Raw genomic sequence first — 22625 nt, 5'->3', positions numbered from 1 at the left:
AATCCCAAGCTCCCATCTGGCACCCGCGCATTCAGAAAGACAACAGTACCCAGGTTGCACTATCAGCAAAGCACGCAACCCTTAGCTGGCGGTCTTAGTCATCGTTTGACTCGAGAAAGTGTGAGGTGGGGGCTTGTGACAACTAGAGCAATGTTGGACACTTCTTCCTGGTTGTCGACTCACCTTTTCTCAACCCATGTGTCAAGTGCTATTTGCAACGGCCTCTCCCCGAAGAAATATCATAAGAGGAGTTCCGGGGAGAAAATGTTATGAGGCTAAGGCTAATGTATGTGCATTCTGTACACCCCTTGAGCAATTCAGTGAGAATTAATCACATACAATGCATGGGCTGGTTTTAGTGGGTCGTCGGTGGGACGTCATCCCCACACTCCCTGAGTTATTTTCTCAGGAGTCTGAGTTGAAATTTCTCCCTTGTAAAAATAGATGTCTCCTTACCCGCATTACTTAGTTATATTAAATCAAACAAACATAAACTTACCGGGTGTGCTTATGTCTAGAGACGTTTCTTCGGTGCAGATCAATGAGGAACATCATCAAGCTTCCGATCAGGGCACATGCCGAGCTGAAGTAGTAGCCGGCCTTTCCTGATCCCCCGACATTCATGTAGCCAGACAGAGGTACACCCAGAGCAATGGGTATCGCTTGAGAAAATTGCACGAAACCCCATGCTCGGGCAAAGTTCCTCGCTCGTACCTTCTCGTAGGTGTACATTTTCAAAGAATAGTGATATCCTCCGCAGAAAATGCCATAAATCCACACAAACATCACATATCCGTGGTAGTTGCCATGTACCGCCGTCAAAGCTAGGATACACAGCCCACACATGAAGGTGGCGGTTTGGCACAAGTACTGTCGCGCTATGCGACATTCGACACTATTTCTAACGACTAGCATTCCAAACGCTGCGCAGCCCAGTGTCCAGGCCAACCCTAGGTACGCCTGGAGTATCATCACTTTGTCGCTGATTCCGTCCTGCTCCACTTGGTGAGCCAGGTAAAAGATCGGCGTATTGATTCCAAATGCACTGAAACAAAAGTTACGTTATTAAAATAGATTATCCAAATCATATATTGTCAAGTTCTACATACCTTATTCCCGTCGATACCAGAAGTATCCTTACGGTTTTGCTGCGCAGCGTGCTGAAATCGAAAAACGGTGGTCGATCGTCGTGTTTATTCTTATCCTTAATTTTTCGCTTCTGGTTCTTAAGATGTAGGATTGCTCTCCTCTGAGGATGGTACAAGGATGCACTTCGATAGCACGTTCCGAGTATGAACGTTATGAACACAGTCCCCGTAACAGCCTGCAGTCCCAAACGCCACCCGATGGCGTCGATTGCCGATTTGATGAACGTCGACATAACGGCGATTCCCAGTCCACTTCCGGATACGATGAATATCTCCACGAATTCCCGTCGCCTTTTAAAATACTGGGCCACCATCAGCGTTGAGCAGTCCCGTGTCATACCGACTCCAACCCCAACAACGGCACCTAGTTTCGGTTGGAGAACGGGAAAATTGTTATCATATCATAGCAAAAGGATAATCAGTGACAAATCAGAGAACAATTCAAAAAAACAACAATTGGGTAAAAATTACCAATTGAAAATTCCAAGCAATTAAATATTCCAAAATGGCATTTAAACATTTAAAAAAATGGAAGAAACAAACTGAAAACCAGCAATACTGAACAATAGTGAAAATTTTCCAAAGAAAAATAAAAAATAACACTTCAATTGTTTTGTGCTTATTTTTATTTTTTCATCAATTTTTTTCATATTTTGAAGTGTTTAATTTTAGTTTTTTATCGGATTTTTATTATTTTGTTTGAATGGCATATTTTTACTTATATTTTTACTGCTAAGTATAATTTTTTCAATGCTATTTTTTAATTTTTTATTGCTTATTTACATTTTACTAGTTTGATTTGCGTCTAATTTTTTTTGACTTCTTTTAAAAAAAAAACAGAGTGTTCCCTTTCTTTAAAAGCTCGTTATTTTGGCTGCCATTTGGGAACCACATACACAAAATCATAACTCACCGGACAAACAGTATCCAAAACCAACCACTTACCATAACTAAAGAAAAGTTGATGAAACTGCGAGGCGAACGAGGTGAAGAGGCACCCCAAAGCGGTCACCAGCCCTCCAATAACCGCCGTCAGTCGAGTGGACTTCCGTTTGCACACCGCTATCGTGATGGGCGAGATGAAGAGGGCCACCGCCGTCGAGAGGGCTCCAAGCCAACCTGCAATGAACCGAGAATGAGAGGAAAAACTTTTTAAAACTGAATTATACTTTCAATTGTTGTTTTCGAAAGAATGCTGTGTCTGGGTGGGCATCGGGGAACTGGAAAACACATATTATTCGAGCTTTCCCGTTCAGCTTTCCTCATAGACTTATCATTGTTGATCTCGAAAACGATGAGAAATGGATGAATATCAACATGTGCAGCTTGTATATTAAATAGGGAAACATATGTATCTAGTGCATTTGTTGAGAAAAATAGTGAAAAATGTTATAATTTTTTTTAAAGTATAAACTATTTGTACCACTGAGCAATATTTTGAAGAGCACTTTGGCGTACTAAATAAAAAAAAACTTCCTTCGTATATATAACCTTCCTATGAGCCCATCTTTAAAAGGGAGTTCGCCTTCTCATTGTCATATATTGAGTGAGGGCACAAAAAATGGGTCCAGTTAATAGTTGAAACATTTTCTATTAGAAGTAGCTGACCAGTAAGAAGACCATAATCAACTAAAATTCCTTACAATATATTGCCAGAATATATAAGAGTACAATACATTTTTTTCTCTAGAAAACCATCGAAAATTTTTCCTAGGAAAAACTCAAAATATTCCTTAAAATCCACACAGGGTGCCTCGAAATGATTCTTCAAACTACAACAATTGCGCCAGTAATTCCTCTTGGAGCGCCGGTTGATTTTCATTCGCAATTTTTTCATCACGTTCAATCAATTGGATCATTTCTGGAAATTTTCCCCAGAAATGTTTCAAGTCTTTTATATTGTTTCAATTAGAGTGCCTGTAAACAAGAGTGACGTCATGATCCAGTTTTGACAGGTCTCCGCTCAATTGGAGCGCGGATTTGTATGGAAATGACAGTTTGCCGCAATTGACGCCACTCTTATCTAAAACCACTCTGGTTTCAATAACACAAGAGATTAGTCTTTCATTTTCATTTTGTTGTTGTAAGATTTTGAAGTGTACATTTACACGAAATGTGCGATCATCATCATCATCATCAGATCATCATTCTGCGCTGCGTCCGACAGTCAATCTGAACGGAAATGTTAGTTGCGTGATTGAAATCGTTTATCAGTTTTCGCGTTGTGCACTGTAGTGCCAAGCCATTCCGCGTCGCTGCGATCTGTCTCCCACGCTTGTCCACCTCATCGGTGTTGCAACTCATCTAACGTTGTTGCAACAACCAACAGCCAGCAATCAGCGACCCATAGCAGTTGCTGCAATGGGTCGCAACCTCCAGCAGAAGGCGATGTCCATCTCCAACCAACATGGCTCCTCGTCCATCGATAATCAGCAACCCAGTGGCTCTAAACGGTCACGAAAGGACGAAGCGAACTAACTGATCCGAATGCCAGACTGCTGGCGAGAAACAAGTTTTCTGCTACCAGTAGACCCGAACCCCTCTCGAGCCCACGCTGCAAAAATCCCGCCGATTTTTGCAGTGGGAAAGGATTTTGCCGTGCTTCGGAGCGAGCTTGCGCCAAGCAAATTTTCCCGCTCTCCAAGCTGTGTAGTACCGGCATGAAGATCCTCTGCACCACCAGCGCTGATTACCAGGAGGTGAGCCAGCACCCATCGGAAAGGCGTCGGGAGTATTAAATCCACGATGCTCCCGGCAGCAAGCCTTTCAAGGTGCTCCTTCGCGACTTGCCGGAACACGCCCCGGAAGAAACCATCAACGAGCTGAGGCTGACCAAGCTGAAGCCCCAGAAAGTGTTCCCCATCAGGAGGGAACCAGGAAGCACTCGGCGAGATCAGCTGTACCTGCTGCATCTCTAAAAGGGCTCCGCTACAATGGCGGATGTTGCGAATATCCGGCAACTCTTCCAGATGGTGGTCACGCAACCCCGATGGACGAGAGCGCGAAGCCGAAGTGTGTCAACCGCCATCCGTCTAGCGACGCTTTGCGGTAGTCGCAGCTGGCCCAACCAGGGAGTTTCCCAACCGGCGACCCGTAGGACTTAAGGAGCAACATCCGGGAACTGTCCGCCTTCCTAGCTCAGGTAGGCATCGATGTAGCCGTAATTACGGAGATGCAGCTCAAACCGGAAGTTAACGTCTTCATCCCCGACTTCTGGCTCGTAAGGTTTGACCGGTGCGACAGAACGAGGAGACGTTGCGATTGCCTTGCTGAATAACATAAACTGCACCTTGTTGCCGAGCTTCCAGATGCAATTGATCGATGCCGTTGGTGTTCTGGTGGAAACCTCCATCGGCCCAATCAAAATCATCGCGGCGTACTGCCCGAAACAAACTACCATCAACGACGGAACATCGGTGGCCCTAAAACAAGACCTCATCAACCTGACTTGGCGGCAGGGGCAGTTCATCCTGTCTGGCGACCTGAACGCAAGGCACGAGGCATGGGAAAACAACCGGCGGAACAGATTTGGCCTCATCCTACAATAGGACATGAAGGAAAGCCACTACAGTATCCTGAGCCCGAATGCGCCCACCCACCTAAGCCGGTCCGGGGCCCACTCTACCATCGATGTCTTCTTAACCAACATGTACGGCAAGATCTTCCAGTCGGTCGTTCATCAGGACCTCAGCTCGGACCACTACCCGGTGGTGGCGGAAGTTGGTTCACTGATGAACCGGCATCGAGTCACCCGACGCAACTACCACCGTGTCGACTTGGGTCGGTTCAAGCGGTGTGTCTACGCCAATATCGGATACGAGGCTCCCCTGGCGTCCATTGAAGACATCGATCGGCAGCTGCACAGTATCGAAGAGGCCAATTCCGTGGCCCGAGAGCAGCATGTACCAACATCTGGTCAGGTGAGCAACACCCTTTCTATCGATTGAGTTACCAAAGAACTCATTCGTTTGCGAAACACCAAACGTTGGCAGTACCAACGCACTGGTATGCCTAAGTTAAAAAGCGAAGTTAATCGCATATCAAAAATTATCAAGGCCAGAATGGTGAACCTTAGAAACGAAGACTTTTCTAACAAAATTCGCTCTCTCCCAGGTTGTGCGAGACCATTCTGGAAGATGACCAAAATTTTGAAAAGCAAACCAAGGCCAATTACACCGTTTATCCCACTATACAACGCTGATTCTAAGGATCGCCTGATAGGTCGGCATTTCGTCAGCTCACACAATCTATGGCAAAACATTCCTAGCCCACATGAAGCTGCTGGCTCTGAACATGCAGCTAACCTACACCGATCTTCCAAAGACTTCTCGAAGGAGATGGAGACCACTGCTGACGAATGGCTGGCCTATGCCTAAACATCAAAAAACATGAAGGCCTCAGATTTCGACAACATTCTGAACTTGGAGCTCAAGCAATTGAGTTCTCCAGTTCTATGAACATCTGGCACTGATTTTCAATCAGCTACTTCCCCTCGTCGTGGAAGACTGCAAAAGTCATCCCCATCATGAAAGGGGTCGTCCATTAATTACGTAAGGGTTTATGGAGAGAGGGGGAGGTTTGAGATTTCTTACGCGCCATACAAAATATTTTTAATTTTCATACAAAAAATCTTATTATGGGGGACCTCCTAAAAACCGTCAGCAAATCGGTTTTACGTAATAAATGGACAGCAAACCTGGGAAGAATCCTTCTTCCTCCAAAAGCTATCGCCCCATCAACCTTCTTTCAGGGTTATCATAGCTTTTCGAAAAAGCGAACAACAGACGGCAGTTGTTTAACCGTGCACCAATTGACTCGAGTAACCAACATCTTCAGGCGGAACAAGTCCCACAATGGCCTGGTGTACAAGCTGTACCGATACAATCTTTCTACCTACTTGGTGAAAATCATCAAAAACTATCTTTCTGACAGGACATTCAGGGTTTCCCTCAATGGAGTCAACTCAGACCCACTCAAAATCCCCTGTTCGAGGTGAACCAGCCAAGGGCTGAAAGCCTCGTTAATAAAGACAATAATAATAATAATCAACATCCCCGCAGGTGTTCCACAGGAAAGTATTTTAGGTCCCCTACTATACAACCTGTTCACTTCGGACATGCCTCAACTCCTTGAAGGCGGCTCTCTATCGCTGTTCGCTGACGACACCTCAGTCGTCTACAGCGGTAGATACACGAGAGCGTTAACATCTCTACTCCAGAGAGGCCCGAATGTCTTGTCAGATTACTTGAACAGCTGGAAGATCTGTATCAACGCGGCGAAGACCCAGGTAATTCTCTTCCCCTATTCCCAATCCCAACTTGTTCCGGCTGAGGATTGTAAAATCACTCTCGGTGGATTAACGGTGGAATGGTCTGATGTGGCCGACTACCTTAGTTTAACGTTAGACAGCAAGCTTCTCTTCAGGCAACCGGTTGACAAATTAGTCACCAAATGCAATATCTTGCTTAAAGCACTTTACCCACTAATCAACCGAAAGCCAACCTTGTCTCTGAAGAACAAGCTTGCTGTGTACAAACAGATAATTCTTCCGGTCATTGAAAATGGTGTTCCAATCTGGGAAAGCTGAGCCGAACCCCACCATCTGAAGCTCCAAAGGACCCAGAATAAATTCTTTCGGATAATTCTCAACAGTCCTCCGAGAATGAGAACAACTGAGGTCCACCGTCTGGACCTGATAAAAACAATCGATGAGCGCTTTGGTGACTCGATCGATAGATATACAGCGCTCGTTGCCAACAATCTGGCCAGCAGGTCATCCGGGACCTCGTTCATCAAATTTTTAGTAGTCTTGTAAATAGAAGTTAGAATAAAAAATTGTACTTTTTAAAAACTACCAGAGCCCATAAGGTTAAACAAATAACTAGGGTAAAACCACAATAACCTGAATACTTTTAAAAACAAATTGCAGCTCAAAGCTGAAGGACCTCTCGGTCAATCTCTTAACATATGAAACCAATTAACATGTAAACATTTAATGAAAATATATATGATTTAAATAATGATGTCAAATGTGCAGAAATTACGAAGAGAAACCACGTACTCCGGTGGAGATCGAACCCACGACTCTCTATTCGCTAGATAGGCGCTTCAATTATAAAGCTGCGGAGCCCCTTGAAAGACCCCGGCGCTTGGAGGCGAACTGCACTCGACTACCCCAAAGCACATGGTATGAAATCCAAACAGCTTTAAATTCAGACCAACACGTTTATATAAATGTGGAAGTAAATCATATTTTTATATCATCCAAGTTGAAAGTACTGGTCCCTTACATCGGTGTTATCAATCACATAACATATTTATATTCTTCTGAAAACAAAAAATCCCAGAAATGCGTTTTCCGGTCATGCTTTTAACCCCGTTGACTTTATTCAATGGATTCAATTTCATTCCGACCAATATATCCCAATCATTACCATTATACTAATCCGGAAATTACCCTTATTACAAATTCGCTCACCCCGAATGACTGCGCTCTGGCGTGATTCATTAAAACGACCTGCAATTCAGTTCTCGAAACCATGCTGAAAATCTAACGCTGCTGCATCCTAGTGGTGGAGAGGCAGCACCAGAGTGCCAACCATAAAAATTCTATGCTTCTTCTCATTCTTTTCCCTCATCGGATCGGGCGTTCCTCTGCAGTAGCGATTGGGATAATTTGGGCCAAGTATATTACATAGTATGTTACAATACTACGGTTGGTAGTACGGACCAATTGTTTAATCTAGTCTGTTTCACATTTTGTTCAACAAATTTGGGGAACCTCGCTGTTCGTATTCAGCACCGGCGGGCTGGCCAATCGTTATGGTAAATCAAGCAAACAAACAAATTAAAAAAAAACCTCAAAACTTGATGTTTGTTTGAAGTTGATAATCTGTGTTATGCTGTCTAAGTAGCAAAAATATATAAACTTTACGCAAAGGATGGCTGTTAGTCATTTACTATATAGTTATCTGTATGGCATACTTTTTGCCATGAACCGTTTGTAAAAGCTTTTTCCTCATACGACTGTGCATTAGTAGCAGTCAGTCAACCATTTCAATTGCTACTGACAACCGTAACTTTGCTCGTGTATCGGAGTCTCGTCGGCCATATCGTACAATATTGAAGCTAGTAAACACAGTGATAAACATTAACAGCATAACTTTTAATGGATTCACCTACCCCTCTGAATTTGAAATGGCTTGGAAGGGTATCCCGCTGAACAAATGGACTCGAAAATAGCTATTGATGTTAATTTGTTGTGATAATATGATACACCCATGCTTTGATAAACCTTCCCCGGCAGAACTTTGTTTCACAGAGCCATTTCGAGTCATGTCTAATTTCATTTGCTATTTACGCTGGGATACGCATTTTGGGTTTGCATTCAAAGATATATAGAACAAGGGGTAGCCAGGATTTCTATCAGGGGGTGGTTGAACGAATTCAAAAACGTTTTTCACTCATTTCTCGCAATATGGAAATTTTTGAGTGATTATTTAAAAAAGAGATTAGAGAAAGTCAACAGTGTTGTGAAAAACTCAATTTCTCATAACTCACGCTAGAGATTTTTCATGCGTGAGTTGTTAATCACGCAACTCAGCAGTCAAAAAATCATGCATGAGCTGGCTCACCTTTTTGTCTCATTGTCTCGTATTTCCACAGTTTACTCCCACATGGCAATAATTTCTTGTTAGTCTGGTAAAATTATAGTAATCCTTTCTAGCGTAAACAACAACATTCGGGTTTCACGAGTTTTTGACGGGTTTTGCGACTGAATAATTTTATACGGTTTGAGTTGATTGAGTGATTTTGCATCAAAATCTCAAGCGTGAGATTTGCGAATCAGATTTCTAATGAGTTTTCTCTCACGGGAGAGCGTATTGATTGAGATTTGAGTTTGAGTCTATCTAATTTTGATATCATTTAAGATGCTTAAATGTCCTTTGATGTCACCACTAAGAAGAGGTTTCCATTGTTGAAATCGAAGAGCACTTTTTTCGGCTTCTAATTGAATGAACTGGTGTAGTGGAAGAAGATTTAGAATCGCATCTAAAGCTTTTGTGGGGGCGCTGCGCATTTTTCCTTAGTTTTGGTCCACCACACTAAAGAAGCATGTGTTATTCTGGGTCTAATGATGGTCGTATATATCCAGTGCATCATGATCGGCCTCAGACCCCATTTATTACCAAAAGTACGTTTACTTAACCATAGCGCATTTGTTGCTTTATCTATGATTTGTTTCAGGTGTGAATTCCAGTTTAATTTACAATCTAAAATAATTCCTAGTTACTTAACTTCTGTAGAAAGAGCCATTAAAGTTCCTTTCATATGAAGTCCAGAAATTACCAATTTTCTTCTTTTGGTAAATGTGAATAATATGCGTTTTTTGAGGATTTATGTCTAATCCTTCTGTAATACACCATTGAATCGTGTAGTCTACCTCGGACTATTATAACAATATCATCAGCAAATCCTATTATTTCGAACCCTTGTGATTCTAGGTTTGTCAGTAGTTCATCTACCACTAACAACCACAAAAGAGGCGATAATACGCCTCCTTGTGGACACCCCTTTACAGCTTTTACGGATATAGATACCTTACCGAGGGCGGCTGTCATTTCCCGTTTTGATAACATTTCACTAATCCATTTTACGATGCATATGTCAAAACCATGTTTTAACATTGCCCTCGCCATGGATTTCTGTTATGCATTATCAAAAGCTCCTTCTATATCAAGAAAAGTTGCAAGCAAAACTTCCTTTGCTTCAAATGTTTTTTCTATTTTTGAAACAAGTGCGGGTAACGCAGTTGTAGTAGATTTTCCAGATTGATAAGCAAACTGATGAATGCTTATAGGATTTTGTTTTAAGTAAGCTGTTTTAATGTAGTGATCAATAAGCTTTTCCATAATTTTCAGCATTATTTATGATAGACTTATGGGTCTGAACGATTTTGGAGAAGTTTTATCTTTTTTGTTAGCCTTCGGAATAAACACAACACGCACTTGACGCCATGACTTTGGAATATAACCGAAAACTAGACTTGCTTTAAACATATTAGAAAGAGCGGAAGTCAGTACTCCATTGCTTTTTTGTAAAAATGCAGGATATATTCCATGATTGCCAGGAGATTTGAATGGATCGAATGAGTTAATGGCCCTTTCTACTTTGTTTTTTTGTAAAAATTTCATCAGCTTTTTGAGCAGCCATATTTCAGATTGGTCGTAAGTCTAAGTTATCCTTACCATCATGAATTTCGCCCAGAAAAGTCATCCTAGATAATTCGTTACTAGTATTGTCTTCTGTAGCATTTTCATCGTAATTCATAACTGTAGAACAAGGAAAGTGCGTCTGCATCATTACTTTTAAAGTTTCAAGTCCATTAGAAGTAAAGCAGTCGTTACTTTTTCTAACCGTTCCTAAGCCATTAACATGATCTTTTGAGAGGACTTTTTGTAGTCTTGCGACAATAGGAGTGTTCTCAATGCTTTCAGTCCATTCGTTTTGATCTTCTTATCTCTTTATTATATTCTGTTAGAGAAATTTTGTAATTTTCCCACTTCATGGTTCTTTTTGCTCTATTGAATAGCTTTCTAGTTTTTTCCTTAATGCTTCCAAGTTGTCATTCCACCACGTCACATCTCTACTAGAACGTACAGTAATTGGACAGCTTGCTTGAAAAGCATGCTGCATTAAATTTGATACTTGTACAGAAGCTTTTTCCAGCTCTGTTATGGAGTTGAATTTTTCATCAAAAATGTGAAATTCATTTAGAATATTTTGGTAATATAAATCCCAGTTTGTCTTCCGGGGATTTCGAAATGCATTTGTAAATATTTCATTTGTTTGATACTGAAATAAAATATGTCTGTGATCAGACAGAGATGTTTCATTAGATACATGCCAATTCTTAACATTTTCCGATATGTTAGTACTACATAGAGTCAGATCCAACACTTCCCAGTACAGTAGTTCAAAAACGTGAATCTCATCAAATAGCCTATGTTTAGTGCATGAATTTCCTAAAACATTAGTGTCATTGAAGGCTTTAAATGTGGGAAATGCAGCGGGAAATAGAACATTTTTGTACAGTAATTTTGGATTGCCCTTAGCACAGTGTTGTATTTGAACGCGTTCATGTTGCGTTCCAGTTCAAACTTTTGAACGAGGGTTCAAGTAGGTTTGAATATTGATCAGTTCATAAATTTGAAGCCAAAAGAGCTGAAACTTGAAGGCGGAATGAAAAGTGTTGCTATGGCAAATACGTTATATATTTCAATGCGAACATTAAACATAAGGGAAGAAAAACATTACTAGTTTTCTAAATTGAAAATAAATGAGTTCAACATAGTCTGCACAAGTAGTTTTTTTTTTGTATTTTGAGCATCAGAGTGGATTTTGTGGTGAACGTGTCAGAATTCTGCACGAAAGTTCAAAGTTCACTACGCTCTCGTGCAAAATTAGAACGCGTTCAGTTCATTTTTGGCTCGCGTTCAGTTCAAAACGCGCATCACTGCCTTAGCAACGGATGTTTTGCTATTTTCAAGGCTTTTTGCCTACAGCAGCGATGGGCGTGAGTTTCACTGGCTTCGCTGACTGTGATTTGCTTTGCTTGGCTACTGAAGAGTGAATTTCAACATTTTTCCCAACTCTGGCCGCAAGTGCAGTGGACAAGAAACGGATCGCAATAGTAATTAGGAGCATTTGGGGTAATATGCACCCCTGAGGCAAAACGACTTTTTGAGGTTTCTATGAATATTTTGAAAAAATTGAGACATTTTCCGCGGATTTTTTCTTGTCAAATAGTATGTTGAGGTTCCTTACTATAAGCCTGGAAAATTGTTCAAAATTACTTTGAAAATAACCTAAAAGAGCACCGTTGGTCGTTTTGCCTCAAGGGTGCATATTACCCTAGATTTCCTTAATGTTTACCTACACAGATAAAAATATTTAAATTTCAATGAAGCGTAAACAGAAGAAGATAGTAGAAGTAAACCAAATTCATCTATTGTTACAGCATCACGTTTCATTTTCAACTAAAGATGCTTGAATGTTACATGATCGTGTGAATTTAATGTGTATTCGATTGAAAAATAAGCGATATGTCGTTTAAATTTCAGTTTATTTTGATGCTCCAAATATGTGCATGAAAATAAACTGAAATTTACAACATATTTTTAGCTGTGTATCGAAGATTTTTGGATTTCATATCAAATTCGTCATGATGTGCACTCAGGCAAATGGACTATCGAAATACATAGGAACCACTTACGAAAATTCGCCACAATAAATCGAGTTGAAATTCATAGCTTTGCCGTATGAAACCAAAACTTCAAAACAAAAATATGTTTTCGCGGCAACCTGGAATCGAACCAAGGACCTTGCGACCGTTAGGCACGTGCGTACACTACGCGCCTATCGACGCCTTGATGTGAGTTGATGCTTAAAACGATACATAAAGCGTTCGTATTGCAATAACCGTTCACACCTTACATAAGGCAAAATGTATGCATTTCGATAGTCTAGTTCACAACGGATGCACGAGAACAATAAGTGTGTTTTAGGGGCTCAGTGTTGTGGTCAATTATTCAGTGGAGTGGATCTTGATATAAATTGCGACATTATTTTAAGTGTCATCAGCATGAATATAGGGAGAGAAATTTATCTGATTACATGGTAAGTGCATTAGCGTAACTTTAACTCAAACCTAGAGGGGACTTGACTCATAAAGATGGCATTTTCGACAAAGTTGTTTAATATAGGGTGTCCCAGAAAGTATAGGCACGAATTTACCATACTGACATACTGTAAGCAGAGCCGTAACGTGGCCTCATGGCGCCCTTGGCGAACCATTTCAGCGCCCCTTAGTCAAAGCTTATCGAAATATATAATTAAAACTTATTTTTTTTATTTTGAGCTACAAGAATGTTTATGAAAATCATCAAAAATATCATAAATAATTGAAATACTATCTTAACTTTAGAACACATTAAATTACTGACTAAACTTGTGTTAGAAAATATGTACAGTTAACTCTCCCTTACTCGATATTCCGTATCTCGATATCGAGTTAGAGAATCATAGTAAAAGTGTGTTTTCATGGCTAACTCGATGGTCCCCTGGAACGCAGTTGCACTGCATTCGTGCTCTGTAACTCGATACCTCCCTTACTCGATGGTCCCTTCAATATCGAGTAAGGGAGAGATGACTGTATATTCTTTTTTTATGAAAATTATCTAAGAACTTTTAAATGTTATCTGAAAGATGCTTCTAAAAATCCGAAGAAATTTACAGTTAATATGGCTAGAAACAAATCTACTGAATGTACTAGATGTTTCAAACAATGTTTTTCGTTGAAAATTTTGATGAATAACATTTTTGTTTAAACAAATTCTCCTACACAACAATTTGTTTTCAGGTAGAATTTTAAAATTTTTGTCCGGAAGAACTGGTAAGAATTTAGGAGCTTTTGCCTGAAATAGGATCTGAAAGTCATAGCAATTTCTTACAAAATTAGAAATGTTTTACATAGACAAGATAGGACGGTTCTGAGATAGGATAGGATGGCTAAATTCTTTCATTTAACTTTTCAGGAAATTCATAAAGAAATCAAAGAATACTCTCTAAGATTTTATGGGATATTTTCCAGAAATTTCGCGTACACAGTTCGAAAGAAACGTGTAAATTTCTGAGACTTATAATGCACATAATTGGAGCGTGGAACATCATGGATATTTACATGATATGTCATGTAAACTTCAATTATATGTCATGTAATCCAGCAGGATTCTGTGTGATTACATGACATATAACACATTTTTGCATGATTTCAGACTTAAATTTACATGACGTCATGTTTACATCACATAAATGAAGTTTACATGACGTGTAATCTTCATTATTTTTAACTGTGTAGGTTTAGTCAAGATATTCTCTAAAACTTTTATTTTCAAAAAATGCACAACATTCTGCCAGAATCACACCTATAATTATGTGAAAGACCGGTCAAGATAAAGCAAGAGCTCTGTATAGAACCCTGTCCTTGATTTTGTGAAAATCTTGCCCATTTTTTTTGTTGAAATTCTGCTTGGAGCTTCGTGGATCACGCCTAAGGGTACACAGTTCGAACGAAACGTGTAAATTTCTAATTGGAGCGTGGAGTATCATGGATATTTACATGATATGTCATGTAAACTTCAATTACATGTCATGTAATCCAGCAGGGTCCAGAGTGGTTACATGACATATAACACATTTTTACATGATTTCAGACTTAAATTTACATGACGTCATGTTTACATGACATAAATGAAGTTTACATGACGTGTAATCTTCATTTCTTTTAACAGTGTAATGTTAGATTATTGTTCAGTATACTATAAACAATTTCTTTCAGGATCCCTCCTGGAATTCAGTGTGATTGTGTTCTACAAATTTAGTCATAATGCTGAAGCCTTCATCAAGGCTTAATAGATTTTTAATTTTGCCTGTTATCTTCTTGAAGAGTAGAATATGGGAAGGTCTTTATTGTCATTTTAATAAATAAGTCATCAAAACTACTAGCGCTGCTTCTCCTGTACGTTAAACATAATGTCGATAGTAGTGCGCTGATAGATCATCAGATACTCTATACAACACACTGCTTCCGACATTATGGTTAACGTACAGGAAAGGCAGTGCTAGTAAAAAAGCGGAAGATGCTAATCGGCTTAGTGCTAGAGGGATTATAGGTACCTGTTTTAATTTGTAGTCTATTAAAAACGTATATAGTGCGTTCAGTATTATGCGACTTTTATGTACGTTTGTTGATTTTACCGCATTATAAAGATCCATACTGTAACAAAAAAAGGTTATATATAAATTACAACTGATGTACAAAGTACAACGCGACAGCCCGAAGGTTAAGAATCGCCTAGTGGTGCTATTATAGTGGAATTGCTAGACGATTGATTGGGGATATATCTAAAATGTGGTTTAAAGGAAAAAAGGACAGATTCATAAAATGAAGAGTTCATATGATTTGTAAAGATGAGTCTTTAAATGTTTTTTATCTGTATTTAAAGAAATTTATCATGACGCAATTTTTGTTTATGAATATGACAAGAATAAAACAAAATATTGCCCTTCGTAAGAACTATTTCATTATAAATGTATTTTTCGTTGGCCAGGAGAGAGGCTACGCCCATGAATATAGAGCAAATCCTCGACAGCAATCCCGGCACTTTGAAACAACTGTTGCAGCTGAAAATTTCCATAAAGAATGCAGCGAAAGCACTTCTCCAGGGCCATAAATAACCGTTCCACTGGAGCGGCAAGCCGTTCTACCGTTTCGGATGGACAGTATCATCGTTTTTAGCAAAATTCAACAGGAATCAAAGTTGACAAAGGATAGGATAGGAGGGAGTCTGTCTGAGGGAGCAAAATATGACTGAATACGACTGGGGTTGTCTGGTGCCGAGAAGATTCTCCACGTTGTGGAAAATCAACCATCTACCACTCTCTTTATCAACCTCAAGAAAACCCGAAACGTCCACGATGATAATTTATGTGGCTAGCTTGACTGGTCTGACTTGTACCCGCAAGGATAAAGGGGGAAAAGTTATTGTCTGCGACGCGTTGATCGGGAACAACACAATTCAATTTATTTTCCACCTTTTTGGTTAGTTTTCTCAGAAATACAGCGGCGTTGTGTGAGAATTAGTGATGCTCTCACAGAAAAAAATATTTAATTTTCAATGTGATGTAAACTGAAGTCTACTGTAAAAATAAATCAAATTCGTGTGTTGTTACAGCATCATGAAAATTTGAATAAATATACATTCAATTTTCAACTAAAAATGGTTGAATATTACTTGATCGTGTAAATTTAAAGTGAATTCGATTGAAAATTAATGGATTGGTCGTTGAAATTTAGGTTTATTTTGATGCTCCAAATATGTGCATGAAAATAAACTTAAATTTACAACATATTTTTAGCTGTGCTGGATAGCTGGAAAACAATTTCATTAAAATTTAAGCTTTTCTCTACCCCCTGCCTGGGAGAGGTGTTGCCCGTAGAGACATCTCGTTCTCGACGGTGGCGGCGCCAAGTCCACCAACCATCACGCTCATAACGGACGACGTGGGTAATAATTCAGCCTGAAATGGTTGCTCCCTAAATCAAAGTGGTACGACGACGGTAGCAATCCGACAAGGGCGATGATGGCGCTCTGGGAGGTGTGATTTCATCGATGCCATCAAGCGGCTACCCACGGATGATGGTAGCGAAGTTGTGCGTTTGCTATCATATGGGCATAACTGCAGGGATCAATTTTTTCTCCGTTTGGAATTATTTGGAGTTTTTGCCAAATTTTACGGTATTGTATAAAGAAGGACGGTTTGAACGACAAAACCGGTAAAAAAACGCTTGCCAGTTTAAGGGGACACGGGAGACCGTGTTATTTTCCCTATCTTTCGTCTCACTCTAACAATAATCATCAAAACTTTGTGGAAGCAAATCTCGAGTTTCAATGAACCGATGAAGCTGAAAATTTATCGGGTTGTGCACTACATATACAGAATCATAGTGATACATTTTCGCATCGATATATGGAGTGGTTCTTGGGATTTGCTTCTTGAAATGGATAGGGTGATTATGATGACGTCCCGTGCGGCCTTAAGTTGCTAACGAAAGAGAGGACGATGAATATGAAGCGATAATGTAAGTTACGCCCATATGATATTGAGCGCGAAAACTGTTCCTTTGAGCCACATAATGTTTTAGTCATGGAAAAATCGTTACCAAAAAAAATGTATTTATTTAATTTCTCTAGGGGAAATTTGAACACCCTAGAAACATTTTTTTTCTATAGTACTAAACTATGGAATATGGACATAACACACGTGAAAAAAAAATTGTGAATATGGCCTAGGGACCGAAGTGTTAATCCTGACGTCTCTTCAAAGATGCTTCACTATGTTATTATTGTTCAAAATATTTATAGAATTTTAAAAATTTGTAGAATATTATGTATTTAGGTCACTTCTATTAAAGTCACTACAATCCACAGTAATACCGAAACAAGAAAAATCAATGTTTCGACTAACTTTCAATGTTGAGAACAACAATTGAAAACTGGAGAGAAAAAAATCCCCTTTCGTTTCGCGACACTGTCTGGAACAACAGTCACGCTTTAAGATGAATTTAATCGGAAAACTTTCGCCTACACATGGGCCAGGGAGCTAGGTTAAACCCATCTTTCGGTATATTCCTCTACACTTATAATTGAATGCTAGGGTTGGAAACACTCCGGCTGGCGTTCCTCCTTCGAACTATTTTCATGGGCAGCAAAGACATTTCTTTGCCCCCACCACCAGCTCGGACAACTTTTATTATAAAACTGTGTGTTCTGAAACTGTCGCTTTTTTCTAGCCTTCCCCTGATTGACAAAACTTATTATGAGACTCACTTTTGGCGGAGCAATTTTAATCTGTAGGTCCGCCTCTACTGGGACCACTTTTAACTGCATGAGATCCACTTGTAGGAGATGATAGACAACAGTGAGACTGGTTTAGTTCTACGTTGGTTTCCCATTTGTATTTTTTTTAAATGTTTTTGGATCCGTTTGCTTTATAGATATTTTTGAGTCCTAGGTCACTAATAAAACCATGACAAAACCTGAAATGGTAATTAGTCATCATTGATCAATTAGTGAATGAGCAGCTAGCATTTAAGTAATAGACAAATAATTATGTCAAATCAACATATTGATCAATGATCATCCGGATGGATTAGCCTTTAAATTCAGTACAACTTCGAATGAGAAATTTATTTCTGATTAATATTTCCAGATATCTCACTGTTGACCAGTTCTCCTATCGAATGTTTAGGAATTGGATTGACGGCATGGCATCCAGACGCTTTTCTAGTTAACTGAAACATTTCTAAGGCAGTCGTTGTCTGCACAGATTGCTTTTATGGGCAATACGAAGAGCGGATCAATTTCTTTGGTAATGATTGTTGTTATATGGCGTTATCAGGATTCTCTGGAAAAACGGTACGTTTGAAGTTTTTATTTTATATTTACACTAATCAAATATAATCAATTTCATTAAACTACTTCAATTTGGGAAATATATTCTATGGGAATAATTTTTTTTTTATTAATTTCTTTATTAGTATCATTCCAAACATTACATTCATTATTTCTTATATCTAGGTGTTCTGTGTTATTAGACAACACTATCATCCTAATTTGGTAAAACAAATCTAAGATTTTATTAACATTTTGTTTACAACATATTACATTTCATTTGCCGTAGCAGTTCAGATTTTTTACAGATTAGTTGATTTCACCTGCTTATAAGAGAAAAAATAACGTTTTCAATTTACTGAAAATTTTTTTGAATATCAAAAGCTTGTTCTTAAGACAAAGTTGATTTTCTATTAATAAGTGGATAGAGACATTTTACATATTTGGCTTGAATGCCCTCAATCGTAGAACATGATTTAGAAAATCGTTCATTTCATAGGGTAAATACCATTGCTCACCTAGTTTCTGTAGTCTATCTTACTCAATTTTTCCTCAGCTTTCTGATGGTAATCTCAAAATTCAAAACGAGCGGTGCGCTAATGGTGAAAAATCGATTTTTCTTACAAAATTCAAGATGGTGGCCAAATTCAAAATGGCCGCCAAACTTTTTGTAACTTCAAATAAAAGTTATATCCTTTCTCTATACGATGCCACTAAGTTTGCTATGTGTTCCAAGGGAAATATGAGACATATCACGTGATGAAATACCCAAGATTTATCTGAAAATGGGCTGTTTCGCAAACTGTTTAGCTAGCTGGCGTACTGGGGGTCTACCAATATGAGAAAACCGAAAGGACCACCCTTAAGTTTTATCGAAAACTAGCGATCAGTGACATAAAATTGGAATTCTAACGATGGGTGCCGATGGCGGCCTGGTTTCAGCGAGAATTGCTCCAATGTGATTTTTGAAAGTTAAATTCTTATCTAGCATGAGCCCTAGATACTTAACTTCATCTGACCAATTCATTGGAACCCCTCTCATCATAACAACATGTATACTTGAAGGTTTCAAATAAAGAGCTTTTGGTTTATGTTGGAATATTATTAATTGAGAGCGAGCAAAGGCGCTTAAACTAAGGCTCTAGAGCCAGGACATGAGGAAGAATTGCCTATGTCCCATCCCAGAAGAACAACAATGGAGTGTGCATTAACTTTCTTAGCAACGCCACTCCCAACGATTTTACCTCTAACCCTGAATTGCAACGGTTGTCCCCGTTTTTTCTTTCTTGAATTGAAATTTTTTTGTCTATCAGTTTACTCATGCGTGAATAACCTAATCGTCATGATTTTTTCAATTGCCTTCGACCAAAGTCTGCACAGTGGGCCTGGCCATTTTAATATTTGTATCATATCGCCGATATTCTGCAAATATTAATACTGACAAGAAAATATCTTAAATAATTAAGGTATTTCCAGGATGCTTTTCAATATTGGCTGTGCAAGCGCTTAGATTAGATTAGATTAGATTAGATGTGGGAATATTATTAGTTGAGTTTTGGAAGCATTAGGAGTAATCTTCCGTTTTTGCAAGTATAAAGAAAAAATATCCAAACTTTTTTGCAATCGACTACAGATGACACGCAGGCTTCGCCCTTTGGGGGAGAGGCCTGTGTCATCCGCAAACAAGGATTTTTGTCATCCCTGAGGTAACTCAGGTAAGTCAGATGTGAAAATATTGTATAATATTGGTCCCAAAATGCTGCCTTGGGGAACATCAGCTCTTACAGGAAGTTTTTCAGATCTGGAGTTCTGATAATTAACCTGAAGTGTACGATTTGACAGATAACTTTGAATTATTCTAACAATGTATGTTGAAAATTGAAGTTTTTTAATTTTGCAATCAAACCTTCATGCCAAACACTGTCGAATGCTTTTTCTATGTCTAGAAGAGCAAGACCAGTAGAGTATCCTTCAGATTTGTTGGAACGGATAAAATTTGTTACACGTAAAAGTTGATGAGTGGTCGAATGTACATGGCGGAATCCGAACTGTTCATTGGCAAAAATTGAATTTTCGTTGATGTGGGCCATCATTCTGTTTGGGAATAATTAATAATTACTACAACTTACCCTGTAGGTAGGGACTATGACGAACCTGAACCTAATTTGTAAAATTCAAAGATAACTTGAATACCAAGGCATCTGTACACTTCAGGATGGTTCCATTCAATAAGCAATAGTCTCAAAAATGTGTCAATCGTTTGAATAAAGTTCTTATTAGCTATGTTTATCTATTATGACAACAAAAGAGAATCAAAAAGAGAATTGAAAATATTTCGCCAAATTGATTGATCATTTTTAGCACCCACATAGTTTTGGAGAGAGAAAATAGAAAAACTGTAAAATATTGTTATATATGTTCATTTAAACTGAAGGGTTACAGCAAGGTTTTTATAATGACAGGTTTACTGATCTAAGCAGTCAGTGGGTGCGCGGTGTGATTAGCTGCGGGGAAGGTGGAAGTAACAGCTGGCGAGTCGGCTAGCTGGCGGGTTTGTGTTCACTGTTTTCACGCTACCGTTTCTATGGGATTGTTAGGTAATGTTTACTTCAACAAACATAAATACAGTGAAGTAAAAAATTTATTCTGCATCCATAAAGTTTTTCGTCGCGACTCGAACTCTCGTCAATAATGTAATATTTCAGTGTTCTGAATCGCAGAAGATGTTCTGATTGAGAACCATATCTGTTCAAATTCGGAAAGACAAAGCATGGACTGTTCGGTATCACGACAAATTTTAAAACTTGGTGAGGAATTGCCTGTAATGTGTACCCCGTGAGAGTAAAAGGAACATTCTATAGCTGCTTTGTGAAGCCCTGCATCTGATATCTCTGAATCACAAAAAAAAAACGAATTTAGTGAAATTAAATCAAAAATTTTTCAAAGTATGTGCTTGATAAGCGAACTTTGTCGAAGAATATTTTTTTATGATACGTTGTTTCAATGTAGTGTTTTTTCACAATCAAAACAAACTTGCCAGCTGTCATTTAGTATTTCAAAATGGTGGAATGGAAAATCTGACACATTGAACTACCTCCCTTCTAGATACCTTGTGTTACAGATTTGATCTTTTATCATATCGAAGTCGTAGCAGGCATGGAGGAAAAGGTTCCTCTGGTAATATTTAGGCATTTAGAGCTATTTATGAAATATGTGACAAAAAAAACACAGAAGCAAATTGAAAATCAATAATTAAAAGTGGAAAAATCTTAAAAATAGTACCGTGCTGCATCAATACCCGGACGCTTAAGTCAACAGAAATGCTCAAACTTAGATTTAGGTATGTTTGGTTAAAATATTCTTGAAGTGTTATTATTCAACATATTTTTACACTTCAGATCTTCATGAAAGTGACCAAATTTTTGATATTATTCATGATTTTTACAAATAAATCAACAAAATAACGGAGCGTATCTTGTCTTTAAATCCGGACACCTGATCAAATGATGTTTTTAAATCCGGACGTTTTTGGATCAAAATCCGGACACCTGTGTTTTCATATGATACTTTTGCATATCCTTTCAAGAAAATCATACAAACTCATCGAAATAATATTTTTTAATCAATTCGACGTACATTTTTCCCTATACTGCCACAGAGAACAACACGTAACTATATAAGTGATTTAATTACCTGAACTGAAGCGTGTGTGGCTTGAACTCGTTAACGTGTGGCTGGAATCTCAGATGTACACAATTAATCTTACATTACACCATTTTCTTATAACTCACAACACTTTATATGTATGTTAGTTTACCGAGTTTTTACCACCCAATATTCGGATTACGATATCGAAACATAACACAACAAACGCAAAACCGACACCGATCAGTTTGATTTCAGATCAACTACTATCTCTTTATTCAATTCAAAGCAATATACATACATCAGTTCACCACATTTTATTAGGCATGTTCAAGTCTTAAATCTAACATGTATATATTTCATGTCTTCTCTTGTTTTATATATCCAAAATATCATTTACACTAGTAAAAAGTGGGTCTTCTACACGATGTCCGGGTTCAAAAACACTGACCCGTAATCCCGGACAGGTTCTTATAGTCTTTTAAATACACATTTGCTTCATAATTCACAACAGCATTGTAACGAAACATTAAAAATACGTCTCTGTTTTAAATTGTGTTTGAAATACTTCATAAAAATATACTTCACACACTCTTTCTTCAACCTTTGGTTTGGGTTGTGCGTTCAAAGATCGCTAATCTTCAATTGACTAATTAAATAATTCCATCCACGAAGGAATGACGTTCAACAGAAACGATTGACGTGATGTTATTTTTATTAATTATTTGGCAATGTTACCTAGATTGAAAATGATAGTATAATAATCTTCAATGTTTAAAGTATAGACTATGAAAAAATCCAAAACATAAAAACATTC

At 38.5% G+C, this 22625-nt stretch overlaps 1 protein-coding gene across 3 annotated transcripts in view; it reads right to left on the bottom strand.

Annotated features, from left to right (window-relative positions):
- The window catches only part of LOC5576313 (monocarboxylate transporter 12), a 452410-nt gene that overhangs the window by 5506 nt on the left and 424279 nt on the right, over positions 1–22625 (bottom strand). For all 3 annotated transcript variants that reach the window (XM_021846919.1, XM_021846908.1, XM_021846897.1), the window contains 3 exons: positions 2094–2267; positions 1110–1512; positions 500–1045 (listed from right to left, as the gene is read on the bottom strand). In XM_021846919.1, coding sequence (XP_021702611.1) covers positions 500–1045; positions 1110–1512; positions 2094–2267 — 1123 coding nt within the window. The remainder of the gene's footprint in view (positions 1–499; positions 1046–1109; positions 1513–2093; positions 2268–22625) is intronic.

This window comes from Aedes aegypti, chromosome 1, assembly GCF_002204515.2.
Source record: "Aedes aegypti strain LVP_AGWG chromosome 1, AaegL5.0 Primary Assembly, whole genome shotgun sequence".
Classification (NCBI taxonomy): Eukaryota; Metazoa; Arthropoda; class Insecta; order Diptera; family Culicidae; genus Aedes; species Aedes aegypti.
This window is presented reverse-complemented; position numbering and strand designations above follow the sequence as displayed.